The 13,217-nt window shown below is 40.7% G+C and overlaps 1 protein-coding gene across 2 annotated transcripts; it reads left to right on the top strand.

The window, feature by feature from the left end:
* The first annotated feature begins 3,920 nt into the window (after positions 1 to 3,920).
* Positions 3,921 to 12,767, top strand: pitx2 (paired-like homeodomain 2). 2 transcript variants are annotated; one of them, XM_049751381.1, is made up of 4 exons: positions 3,921 to 4,177; positions 5,949 to 6,020; positions 8,820 to 9,019; positions 11,547 to 12,767. In XM_049751381.1, exons 2-4 carry the CDS (start codon positions 5,975 to 5,977, stop codon positions 12,093 to 12,095), a joined length of 795 nt encoding a protein of 264 aa, XP_049607338.1. In that variant the 5' UTR covers positions 3,921 to 4,177; positions 5,949 to 5,974; the 3' UTR covers positions 12,096 to 12,767. The 2 variants fall into 2 exon arrangements, with proteins under 2 accessions (XP_049607338.1, XP_049607328.1); XM_049751371.2 differs by lacking the exons at positions 3,921 to 4,177; positions 5,949 to 6,020 and adding an exon at positions 8,231 to 8,671.
* The last annotated feature ends 450 nt before the right edge of the window (positions 12,768 to 13,217 follow it).

Here is a 13,217-nt window from a genome sequence, read left to right as displayed (position 1 = left end):
AATTATTTGCAATATATTATTCATATATAATATAATAAAAATAGATAAATCTTTTTCTGACTAAATCATTCTTCTTCTCTTTATTTGTAATATTTATAGTTAACCAATGACTTATTAAAACAAATTAGATAGTTTTGTTTTACTAATATTCCTTTAATTAAAATAAATCAATTACCAGTTATTTAAAATGCAAACTTAAATACCAATAAATAAAACAAATATAAAATAGTTAACTGTACTGATGAAATATTTACTTTGTCATTTTCTAGTTTTATTGACAATTTATTAGCCAACTAGGTTTACATCAAATGTTGAATATAGATGTAAAATTGTACAAATATTTGTCCTTTACCGTGAATCAATTAACCAATAATGTGCTATATTTTTATTTATACTAAAAAGAATAATATATTTTTACTTGTTTGTTTTATTATTATTTGTGTTTTATGAAAAATATGTGCTCAATTGTAACTGTTACCATGTAGAATTACTTTAATAGATGAAGCAATTATTTCATTTAAAAACATTTTTTGTATTTTACGATTAGAATAAATCAATCGCTGAATCCAAATATTTTGATAAATTAATGGTTACTTGACAACTACCCTTCATTGATCAAATACTGCTTAAAAGTCAAGCTTGAAAGAAATTCCCTCACACATTAGCAGGACATCAGCTGATTTGTGGCTTTTTAGCAGAACTATAAGATGTGAGGTCACACACTGAAACACTTGGGTTTGTCACATGTGGTTTGAGGCCAAAACAAATTGAAAAAAAAACATCCCTGAAAAATGAATTCTGCACAAAGACGATGATGATAACGTGTCGTGCGTGGCCGCTTAGATGTATTTGTTTCAGATTTGAGCAGAGCGTAATGGATTCCTGGTGCCGTGGTGTCAAACAATTGGCTGCCTTTAAAGCTCTACTGAGGGGACACAGGGATTAATATCACAACCAGCGGTGTGATTTGGCTAGAAGTATGTACACTATGCGGACATGTGGACTTTACTGCTACAGGAGGTAATAGAGGAAGAAAATATGGAGTGTCCAATACCTACTTACATTGCGCCGTTACGACTGCACTTGAGCAAGTCGCCTCTCAGTTATGCAGTAAAAAATTGCCATTGGGATTTTCCCTGGCCTAAATTGAGGCAGAGGTGGTACCAGAGGAGCTTAACACTGTGTTGAGCGCTATCAATCGCTCTTGTTGGGGGTGGGAAAGCAGTGGCCATCATTTAAGTGAATGTGTCCACGTTATCCAGAATAAGCGTCACCTTGCACAATAGAGATAACTCAGAATTTGAGAAAAGAATTCAGTCAATAAAAGACCTGTTCAGTTACACACAAAAAACATATTTTCATGTAATGAATGTGACCACTGCTCTCTCCACCTTTTAATGATAACTGCCACCTTGAACAATAGATATAAACCATTGAAGTCTCCCCTTCCATCTTGCTGCTGCTCGATACCGTAGCGCCACCGACAGCCAAGAAACATGAAAGCATGTTTTTAAAAGTCGACACCTTCAACCGGCCCGGGCTCTCGTTAAGAGTCAGGAGAGGTCGCCGGCGGGGAGCAGGTCACCCCCGCTCCGTTCTCACATCAGCGGCGCTTTCAAGTGTCCTTCGCCGTCGCCGCGGATGACAACAGACGATCGATAAGGCGCTCAAAATGAAAAGCGGTAGCAAGGCGCCGCTTACACCCCCCCCCTCTCTCTCTCTCTCTTTCTCCTGCTGCAGCCCCTGAGGCGGGAGATTTGGCAGCCGCCGCCAGGCCTCCTCTGAACTGGAGGCGCTTTGCACCTTTGTGTGCGTGAGAATCCCCATACTCTTGACAGCTAGCCTTTGCTGCCGCCTTCTTCTATAGGAACAACATAAGAATATCACCACCCTGAGTGTGTGTGTGTGTGTGCGTGCGTGCATCTATACAACTGCTGTGCGTGCGTGCGTGCGTGCGTGCGTGCGTGCGTGCGTGCGTGCGTGCGTGCGTGCGTGCGTGCGTGCGTGCGTGCGTGCGTGCGTGCGTGCGTGCAAACGCAAATGTGCGCCACAAGTGCGCTAGTGGTGAGGCTTTGGAAGCAGAGGGTCACAGGTCAAGTCCTGGTGTGAACAACATGTAAAATGTTTGCGATATGCACGTCTGCTTACTTAATTGCTGTTAAGGTTCCTTTAAGCAAGGCACTCACCAACTGCCACCGAACCTCACATTTGATAACAAGTCAATTTTATAAACACATCACCAGAAAAAAAAAGAACTCAGAAAAATCTCATTAAAAGTGTGTAGCCACAAGCACGTACTGGGACCAAAATTTGGCCCGGGAATAATCTTAAAAGGCCGGGGGATGGGGTGTGGGGGGCGTGACTGGGAGGGGCTTCATGACACGGCGAATGCAAAAGTTAGCCGTCCGGGGCTGGGGATGTGGTTTTTAATTTATGGTTTTTTAAATTATGCCAATCTACCACATTTTAATCATGTGCACCTGATGTACATATTCATGATAATAAATTCAAATGACTCTTTTTCTGAATAAGATTCAGAGTGATTGAGGACCAAGGACAAAATTGTATGTATTGGTATTGAAAATATTTCCAAAAGTCAATTCACGTTGGTGCAATGGTTGTATAACTGGCACGTTCACCTCACAGTGCGGAGGTTGTGAATTCAAAGCTTATCCCCGCGAGAGTCACGGGCGTGCCGGAGCCTATCCTAGAAGTCTTTCAGTGGTAGCGAGGTACACCCTGAACAGAACAGGATTTCAAATCAAAGTCCCCAAAATAAGTCCAAAGTTCAGGGAGCTCCAGGAAAAATACTGGTTCGACTGTTAATGTTCATGTGGAGGTGCTGCGGAATCATAAGGAGTTGAAGTCCCCATAAAATTAGAAGGGTTATTATATGTTGCTATTCTTCAAACACTCCATTGCTTTTATTCTATGGCTCCATATTTAAATAACCTTCATCACATTTGATGGTTTAGTCACACACGTTCCCCAAAAGTGTTATGCTTCCCTTTCAGAAATATTACAGTCAAATTGCATTAAAGTGCAGAAAACAGTGAAATCTCATTTTGCCTTGCAGGGAGCTTAGCTTCTGTTAGCACTCGTTGAGGCTGCCTCTTCTTTGTGGAAAAAGGGTCACCAAAAAGCCAAATAAAATGCAAAATATTCAGGTCTAATACTCACATGCTATACTTACTATAGTAAGCTAAACTAAATTCGATGCATAATGTTAAAGTCCTCATTATGTCTCCTGGCTCTAGTTTATTTTCTTTTTCTTTATCTAATTCAAAAATTGTAATTGTGTTGCAAAGTGTGCATTTATGTTGTTACAGTTTATTTGCCATGCAAATTGGCATGGCAAGGCGACGCATGCGCACGTATCACAACAGAGAGGGGCGACCTTTACTGGGCAATTAAATAATATGTTTGCTTTCCAAATATCATACAAAAACTGTGCGTGTGTGTGTGCGTGTGTGTGCGTGCGTGCGTGCGTGCGTGCGTGCGTGCGTGCGTGCGTGCGTGCGTGAGAGAGAGTGAGAGCGTGCGTGCGTCGTGCGTGCGTGCAATTCCCACGTGCATGTAGGCGTTAATTACTACTTTAATAGGGAGTATGACTAAAAATGTAAAAAGGGGATTAGAAGGGGAGCGTGGGTGCAAGTCCAGTCTGTTGCACGCCAGGTTTAATATACGAATATATGAGAAGATTGGAGATATTGTGCGACCAACTGATTCCACGTGTTAATATGAGTGGGGAAAATGGGCTACTAATGGGTTGAATTTAATTGCAGTGGGACTGATTTAGTCGTTATTCAGGCTCTCTTTGGGCCGCCCCGTCCATGGCGTGCACGAGCACACCCCTTTTCCAGGCACGCGTGCGCGCACGCACGCAGGCAAAGAGGAAGGGGGGCGGGGGTGGAGGGAGAAGACGGAGCGTCTTTCAGAGCGGAAAAAAAGTTTAGACGCGCAGAAGAGGAGAAGAAGAGCAGCGGAAAGAGTGTGTGGACTTGCTCCTAACGCTTTTTGGGGGGGAATGAAGTTAACACTTTTATTTATTTTATTTTGGGGATAAGAAAACAAATCGACGGCGACAGCCAGGACGTTCAAGTTGCGCGCCTGTATGTGTCTGTTTGCCGGGTGGAATTTATCTCATCACGCTCGTTACGAGAGACGTCTACGCGTGGTAAGGGAATGCCCATGTCCGTTCTTTCTTTTTTCAAACTGAGTAAAATGAGTGAATATCTGGTTCATTTGGTTATAAGAAATGTGCATACTGTAAACATGCTATAGTGAGTATTTGCCTTAAATAGTGACAATAATGGTAATGTGTATGTTATTAGGGGGGGAATACATATTTCCCCATAAAATCAGTTTAGGAAATAGAAATTGAATGTGTCTATTGGAGTTAATTGCAAGTGCGATGATGGTGGAAAATGATTAAATAAAGTAACCAGGGCTGCAGGGTCCGCTTTAAATGATATTGATGAGATACTGTTAGAAGTTATCGTTTGTTTTATAATATTTTGATCAGGACGTCTAGTTAGAATGATGGATTATGAGTACTCTTCTTTAACCGGGTTAATTGCCACTAAACAGGAATTTGGGGGTGTCACTTTAACATAAAAGACCTGATGAGGTGAAACGTTTCTATTAAGTGTTAATTAATTAATTAAGTGTAATGCAATTAAATTCAAAAGCGAGTGCGTTCATAGAGAATTAATACGGTGTCAATCGAAATAACTAAAATAAACGTTTGGCTTTAAAATAAGAAGAGAGGAAGGCAAAATTGGTCTAACGATGATGTAAAATAAATCTAAAATAAATCAGTAAATGAGTAATGTGTTTTAAAAAAAGAAATACGAATTGAATACATACTGTGCTCGAGCAACTATCAACGCAAGGCAAGTCACTCTCTTTATAAAAAAGAACATAAAAATAAATCAATTTGTGAATTATAATGATAATCAAAATAATACGAACGCATACTTTTAAAAAAGATATCTAAAAATTATATACATGATGCGTTCACGGTCTCGCGTGCGCTAAGGCTTGTTTTCTGTCTACACCGGGCCAGGTGCCACGACCCCCTCCCCTCACTACCCGCACGTCAAATTAGAAACGACAGATGGGTGTATGAATTGTTATTTAATATCGTTGTTAATAAGATGACAATATGCGACCAACATCTATTTACTAATTGATCTCGTAAGAGTTTTTATCATTATTTGAACGTATTCATATTTCTTAGGTATTAACAATGTCGTTATTTCCGTTAGTTATTACTGTTAGATAGGAGGTTGGGACAATATGAGTGGAGGGGGATGGGACAAATAGTCCAACAAAGTGGTCAAAATAAGAAGTTACGATCAGACTCTATGAAAACATGAATAAAGTTCTGTCATATTTACTTGCATCTCGGAGGCGACTAACAGCAGGATGAAGAGAAAATGGCGGCCGCTGACATGCAAATTTGTATTATCATAAGCAAACATTCTAATAAAAGCCCATCTGTGTTGGCGTCCTATAATGAATTTTGTAATATGCTCACACGCCCACAGACTGACATCTCAATACCTTAATCAGAACCTTAATCCGGGAGATTTTAGCGGGGCCACATCACGCTCACGCGCAACATACTGTACACAGGACGAGTAAATAACACCTTTTTGCCTGTGATTGAAATACGTGAAAACACTGAGGAAAAACGTGACATGAAAAAGAAAATGTTGCCCCCGGGTGTGCGATAGTAATGCTGCCAATGTTGAAATTGATTTAAATTTTTAATATACACCGATTTCAATGAATTTTGCATAACAGGACATCATGAACTAAAAAAAATTAAACATATGCATTAAAATCATTTTAAAAATTGTTTTTACGTTTACATTTTTAAACTGTGGATGTGTTACCTGCTTACCTCGATTAATTTGATTTTTTTTATTTATTTTTACCAGGCCCAGAAGAGGTTTCCTTTGTCACCATGGAGTCCCATTGCCGCAAACTGGCCACCACCTGCGCACAAATAGGTAAAACATGAATGCACGTGCAACATTTAATGATCTAAAAAAATCTAATGAACAGTTTGTTGGAATATGACAATTAAAATATATTTTGTCATTTTTGGGAGATGCATCATTTACTCAAATGTGTCCAGTAAATGCAATGTTAAATACAAAACTCACCAAATCAAAATCAAATAAAAATGAAATAAAGAAACATAATATATAAATAAAACATTTTCCCCAGTAAATATCAAAGTCTACACGTTTGCTTTGTTGCTTTATATTTTAAATTTCAATATTTTTTTTAACAAAAATATGTATGATGTAAAATATTGTGCAAAAACGCAGTATAATTTCGCGCCTGATTTCACGGATGAAAGACTGTTCATACTTGCAGCGCGTACCTCCTATTCACTGTCTCATAGCGTCACCTTGTGGCTCCTTGCGGATCTGCAATGCCGTCAGCGAGCGCTTTAAACGGCCATGTGAAATGAGCACTAAATTATGAGTGTGACTGGTTATTTTTCAATGTGGGAATGGATGAACGGATAAAATGAAATAACGTTCGTCTATTTTAACATCATAATCACACGGTTTGAATCGCTCCTAAAATAAATGCATTGAATTAAAACAAAATCAAATTATCAATAATGTCAAATTGACACGATTGATCGTCACTAAAAATAATAATTTTAACTCATTCCAATGTATGAATATGTAACTTTTTGGTATTTGACCCGGGTGTGTGTGTCACGCTTATTGTTAATGACGATTGATTAGGACTAATAGAACGTGACGAGCAGTGTGTGCGCATCCAAAAGAGTGCGTGTAATGTATGCGGCTCTCGTTGCGCTCTCCACTCTGGGGAAAAAGCACATGTATAATGAAAGCCATTCGTGAGCAGGAATACGCTAATGGATGAATGTGATGTGTCCGTAATCCCGCCTAAAAAGGCTTGTCGTCGCCCCCCCAACACCTTCTTGCTATATTGACGGAATTGGTAATTAATGGCCCATGTATGACGGGGAGAGCGAAGATGAGGAGTCGACGAATGAAGACATAATCCACTTTAATATGAAAACAAGACTGAAAAAGACTAATAGTACTATTTGGACGATTAATTATAGAGTCGCTTTAGCATGCATCTTAATTGGATGACTCGTCAGGACAAGGCCGCACACTGACGGAAGAATGGATTTAATCGTATATGGAAATTTAATTTGCATGGATTGAAATATGACATAATACACGTCTTTACATTTTGGACAAGGGTGTGTGGCCAAATTTATATATATATATATATATATATATATATATATATATATATATATATATATATATATATATATATATATATATATATATATATATATATATATATACACATTTTTAATTTCTTTGTGACTGTGAAACTATAATGTATAATGACCTCATTTGGACAATTGCTGCGCAGGGATGTAACTAAATCAGAAGTCAGGAAAATATTGTACTAATTTATGTTTCATTGAATCAAGCGCTTGAAATATCAGCATTATTACAAATGAAGACAATTTCCAATGTTGGTCCATACAGATTCCAGCAAGAATCAGTGCGTAAATAGACGTGACTTAGTTGCTCCCATCGACATAATTCAATCGGCAGTATAGAGAATCTTGTTTTGGCTTAGTTTTCTGCTTCGCAGCCTGAACCCGGCTGCGTGGCTACATCGCCAGCAACGGCCCAAACCGCCGCCTCTTTTTTGCGCGTGTGTGAGCAAGCCATCAATTTTGTTGCGTCTTGGCCAAGTCGGCTTCTGAACATGAGTATGGTTCTGTTTCCACCGAACTCGCTTTGGACCTCTCGGGATCGTTTGGACCCGATGGTTGCGCTTGTCATATATGGGAGGGTGTAGTTTCAAAGGCAGGGAAAGTTTTTTTGTGTCTTTTGTAAAGGGAGTCTGGGTCCTGAGAAAGTCACTCGTGGTAATATCATGTATGTCTTTAAAACTTTTTGACCCATTGTTTTCTTTTGGGGTTGTTTGTTTTGGTCTTGAGCAGCTGGGGGCCCATTTCTTTCCGACGCCACACGCACGCGCCTGTCAAGGTAACGAGTGGGCAGGGCTAAAGAGGGTGACGTCAGGGGAGAGAGAGAGAGAGAGAGAGAGAGAGAGAGAGAGAGAGAGAGAGAGAGAGAGAGAGAGAGAGAGAGAGAGCGCAATGAGAGCGCTGAGAGAGGGGGTCTACTTCGAGCGTCGTACTTGTGCGTGCGCGTCCCCGTCTCCAATATCATCTACCTGTCCTTGTCACTCCACTAGTCAGCCGCCGCCCGCTGCCGACGTTAGGATGGCAGCGCCTCACGGTGGCCCGCTCTAAAAAGCAACCCGGAGTTTGAGCATATTTTCTTGGTGGGCTTTAAAAACACATAGTGGAGACCCTCGCTACCCGGAGTGGGATTTATAAGACTTGGGGGTTTTTTTGCCTTTTTTTTTTTTTTTGCCTTTTTTTTTTTGGAGCGACCGATGAACTCTATGAGGGATCCTTTAAATTTGGACCACCACCCGCACCACACATTTACCGGGACTAAACTCGCCTCTGCCATGGCGACCAGTTTGCAGCCGCTGGTTCGAGCCGTGGACAGCGGCAAGCACCGTATGGACGCGCATACGGTCTCGGACACGTCCAGCCCGGAAGCTGTGGGTAAGACAAGACAGGCGGAGGGAAGGGAGGATAGATAGTAAAAGCGGAGTTTGACATATGTAAATGAGGGATTAATTGTTGGCTTTTATGCAAATGACATAGTAAAACTATTCTTGTATGGTTTTGATTTTCCCCCATTTTTGTACAGAGAAAGAGAAAAGCCAGAGCAAGAATGACGACTCCTCGGACGACCCGTCTAAGAAGAAGAGACAGCGGCGTCAGAGGACTCACTTCACCAGCCAGCAGCTGCAGGAGCTGGAAGCTACCTTCCAGCGTAACCGATACCCGGACATGAGCACCCGTGAGGAGATAGCCGTGTGGACAAACCTGACTGAGGCCAGGGTTCGGGTGAGTACATGTGGGACAAACATCTTTCTCTACGTCAAAAAACAACAACAAAAAACCATTACAGTCCATGGGGTTCATTGCAATTAAAACATGAAAACCTTTAAGCAAATAAGAATAAAATATATTTCTCTATTATTCAAATATATTTTTCTATTGTCATTTTGTCCTTTGAGTTTTGCAATTTACGCATACTTGCATGTGCACGTGCAAAAAAAAAAAAAAAAATCCAGATTTGCGCATGATGAAGCGCACTACATTTTGGAAATAGTACAAAATGAGACACAAATATGTAGGTATGAAGAAATGCTTTTTAATTTCAAATAAATGTCAATATCAAACATTTTTCAGTAAGTCCAATCGTGTCACACAAACACACATGAAGGGTTTTTGACAGATAATTAAAAACATGCATTTCAGTGCACATTAAGCATGAAGAGTAACGGGACATAACGCATAATGATACATTTTCGGTAAAATGGGAAAAGAGCAAAATGAAAGATTTTCATTAGGATTCAAATGTACAAGTAGTTCTGAATTTGACATTTTTATTTACATGTTTTCCTTAGCTCTGCACGCACGTGAAATGTGCGCGCGTGCATGCATGCAGTATGCTTTTTTTCCCAGAGCACATTACTAACCTATAATCAAGAGTAAAACTAAATTTTGTACAAAAATTATTCTTTTGTTCGCTTTATCTCACGGAGCACAATCGTGACAAACCAAAAGTCCATAACATTTCTCCCGTGTTCGCCACAAATAATCATCGCATTAATACTGCTAAACAATCTGTCTGAGTCTTAAAATATAGTTTCAGCAAAACGTCCGTTTTAGTAATACAGCTGGGGGGCGAGCAGTGTTATAGTGTATTAATATGTCCTTCGCCCAGATTATCTGAAAAACAAATATGCACCCACACTTGTTTAAACACACCGCTGCCTCGAGCCCAATTTAGTCACAGCTTAAATTGATATTTAATATAATTACACCCCCTACATGGAAAGATAAATACCCCCCACCCCCATCCCACCACCACCATCACACACAGACACGCACACATTCGTTTTATTTATTTTTCTCCTCAATAATTCGCCGCAGTAGTTCGCTATTAGGTCCAATTAGAGGTGAGCGCTCCTTGCTTGTGACAGGAGTGACAGATACCACGAGTGTGGTGTGAAATTTTGGGACACTGTCGCGAGAATTTGAAAGGGGGAGGAGGGCAGTCAGCGTGTAACACAAGTCACGGAGGAGTATGTGAGAGTGCGTGTGAGTGGATAGTGTTCTGATAAGGGTCGAGACAGGAGACGGGGAAAAAAAACAACAGGCTTGGTCGTCATGTGCAGCGGAATCGGCTACAGACAATTGTTAACTGTATTGGCATTGTATTATCAAATAGCACGTACATGCGTTAAATAGTCCAATTTGTCGCCCTTATTAAAACGGATCAATTACTATGTAGTAACATAAGTCCCTTAAAATATTTACATTACACTACAAATGTGACTCGGGCCGTTTTAAAAGCCCGTTATTCAATTGGTTAGGTCGGTGAACATGTCGGGTGTCCCTTTAAATTCGTAAAAAAAATTTGCCACACTTTTTTAATTTGAAAAATAGACGTAACTCATACCACATTGTTGTTTTTCCTCTGCATATAGTCTATATATAAAAGAAGAATTTTGGAGTCATGACATTAGTTAAGTTATTTTGCAATTTGGAAGTGCGCAAACGTAAATGTTCATTATGCCACCTCGAAATGCGTTTGTAGATGTTGTTAAATTAGAATATTATTTAAAATATACGTTTTCAGTTAAAGCATCATGTGCAAATAAGCATAATTGTTTGTTTTTTTCTGTATCTCCGTGGATTTACATACAAAAAACAAAATTGTCGAGTCAGTGTGATCGTGCGCAGTTTTACGTGCTGAAACTATGACTATACGGGCCACGATAATATACTAAATAAACAAACAAACAATAAAAGTAACATTTTAGAAGCATTTTGCACAAGCAAATGAGTTTTATGTACTAATAGGCTACATTCTATCATTGGTCAAAACATTGTTCAAAGATTTAGGTCACAGAAATACATGAATTTTGTTAATTAATTAATTTAACAATAACGTAACCGTGAATGTGATTTTTTATAAATGTGATTTTTTTTTTTGTTTTTTTTTTTTACCGGACAATGCTTTCAAAAAAGATAAATTTGTCTGGGTGGCACCAAACCCTTGAACGGTAGTGTGTGTTTAGACCGTGGATCATTACAAATCATAAAAATAAACAGTGGTTTGTAGTTTGCTACGCAATAAAACATGTAAAATGTAAAATCTGAGAAGGGTAACCCGTTCGTCAAATTACACTATAATCAAAGGTTTGCATTTTAATTTCTCGATCAATTGGGATAACGTTATTTTACTCCGGGAGACTTTCTGACCTGTTGAAATGTCCGTTTGTTGTGCTTTTGACGGGGGAAAAAATAACATCATGTGCGCGGGGCTCCTTCTCTTCCTCCTCCTCTTGCTCTCCCTCAGGTCTGGTTCAAGAACCGACGCGCAAAGTGGAGAAAGCGGGAGCGCAACCAGCAGGCCGAGCTGTGCAAGAACGGCTTCGGCCCGCAGTTCAACGGACTCATGCAGCCCTACGACGACATGTACCCGGGCTACACGTACAACAACTGGGCCGCCAAGGGCTTGACGTCAGCCTCGCTGTCCACCAAGAGCTTCCCCTTCTTCAACTCCATGAACGTCAACCCGCTGTCGTCGCAGGCCATGTTCTCGCCGCCCAACTCCATCTCGTCCATGACGTCCGGCATGGTGCCGTCGGCCGTGGCGGGCTCCAGCCTCAACGGTCTCAACAACCTGAACAACCTCAGCGGGCCGTCGCTTAATTCGGCCGTGGCGGCGCCGGCCTGCCCCTACGCGCCACCCACACCGCCCTACGTCTACCGGGACACTTGCAACTCCAGCCTGGCCAGCCTGAGACTGAAAGCCAAGCAGCATTCGAGCTTCGGCTACGCCGGCGTGCAGAGCCCCGCCACGAACCTGAGCGCTTGCCAGTACGCCGTGGACAGGCCGGTGTGAGATGCGCGCACTCAACTAAAACAGGCCCACCCCACCCCACCCCGACGCACACGCCCACCCTCGAGAGATTTAAAAAAAAAAAAAAAAAAAAAAAAAAAAAAATCACCACTTTGAGCATCGATTTTCCCAAAGGGGATGTACATTATAATACAAAAATGCCATTCGTGGTCGCTTTTCATCCACAGACGCAACAGACTACTATTATTATTGTATTCTGTTTTTGTTTTTTTCTCCCAGAAAGGGCGCTAAAACAGAACCACTGAAAATGTTTTTTGTTTGTTTGTTTGTTTAAGTTTTACTCCCCAATTTGTTGTCTGAAAAGTTGTGTATATATCCAAACATCTCCAAGGCTGGGATTCCATTTATTAACGCATGCGTCGTAGGGTAACGTTTTGCTTGCAAACAGTTAAAAAAAAAAAAGTGGGAAATGTAAATATTAAAACGCACCAGCAGTGGTGTGTTTCTAACATAATATAATATAATAATAATTATTATCATTATTAATGTCTGTGTGAAAATTGATTTTAGACTAGCAATCCTAGAGAAAGAAGAAATGACGCATTCAAATGTTTCTGTAAAATATTTGGTACGGACCCTCCCACCCCACCACAACAACATCCCCCCAAAAAAATGTGTTTTATTTAATGGAAGTAAATATATTGTTCAAAGCCATCCTTGCTTGTTATTGAATCATATATTTTTCTCGCTCTGTTAGGTGTGAAAAGTGCGACACTTAATTGCCTACTCCACAAGTGCGACTAATCAAAAGAGAGCTGAGCGGGCAACAATTGGACTGTGCCAGTACACATCATGCGAGCGGCAGATTACGACGCTAAATACGTCTGTCTGACCCGGAATCAGGAAGCTGAGACCACACAACAGAAGCGGGGGTTCATTATAGTGTGTGTGTGTGTGTGTGTGTGTGTGTGTGGGGGGGGGGGGGGGGGGGGGTTGAAGTGGATGACCATGCAAAATATAATACATTTATTTGCTAGTATAGGGGACAAAGAGAACATTTGCATTTGCAGGTTTGGGCAGGGAGTATCTAACTAGGTAGGCCGGGGAGGAGGCACTTTCCCTCGGATACATGCTACAAGTTCCGGTGAGCGACACCCCAGCGGA

This window comes from Syngnathus scovelli, chromosome 1, assembly GCF_024217435.2.
Source record: "Syngnathus scovelli strain Florida chromosome 1, RoL_Ssco_1.2, whole genome shotgun sequence".
In the NCBI taxonomy this organism is placed as follows: domain Eukaryota; kingdom Metazoa; phylum Chordata; class Actinopteri; order Syngnathiformes; family Syngnathidae; genus Syngnathus; species Syngnathus scovelli.
Note: the sequence above shows the minus strand (reverse complement) of the source record. Positions and strands in the feature narration are given on the sequence as shown.

Excerpts from the sequence above, each read along its gene's own strand:
- pitx2 (XM_049751371.2), top strand. The coding sequence starts at position 8,494 with ATGAACTCTATGAGGGATCCTTTAAATTTGGACCACCACCCGCACCAC. Across the intron at positions 8,672-8,819 it reads GTCCAGCCCGGAAGCTGTGG|AGAAAGAGAAAAGCCAGAGC; the intron begins GTAAGACAAGAC and ends ATTTTTGTACAG. Across the intron at positions 9,020-11,546 it reads TGACTGAGGCCAGGGTTCGG|GTCTGGTTCAAGAACCGACG; the intron begins GTGAGTACATGT and ends GCTCTCCCTCAG.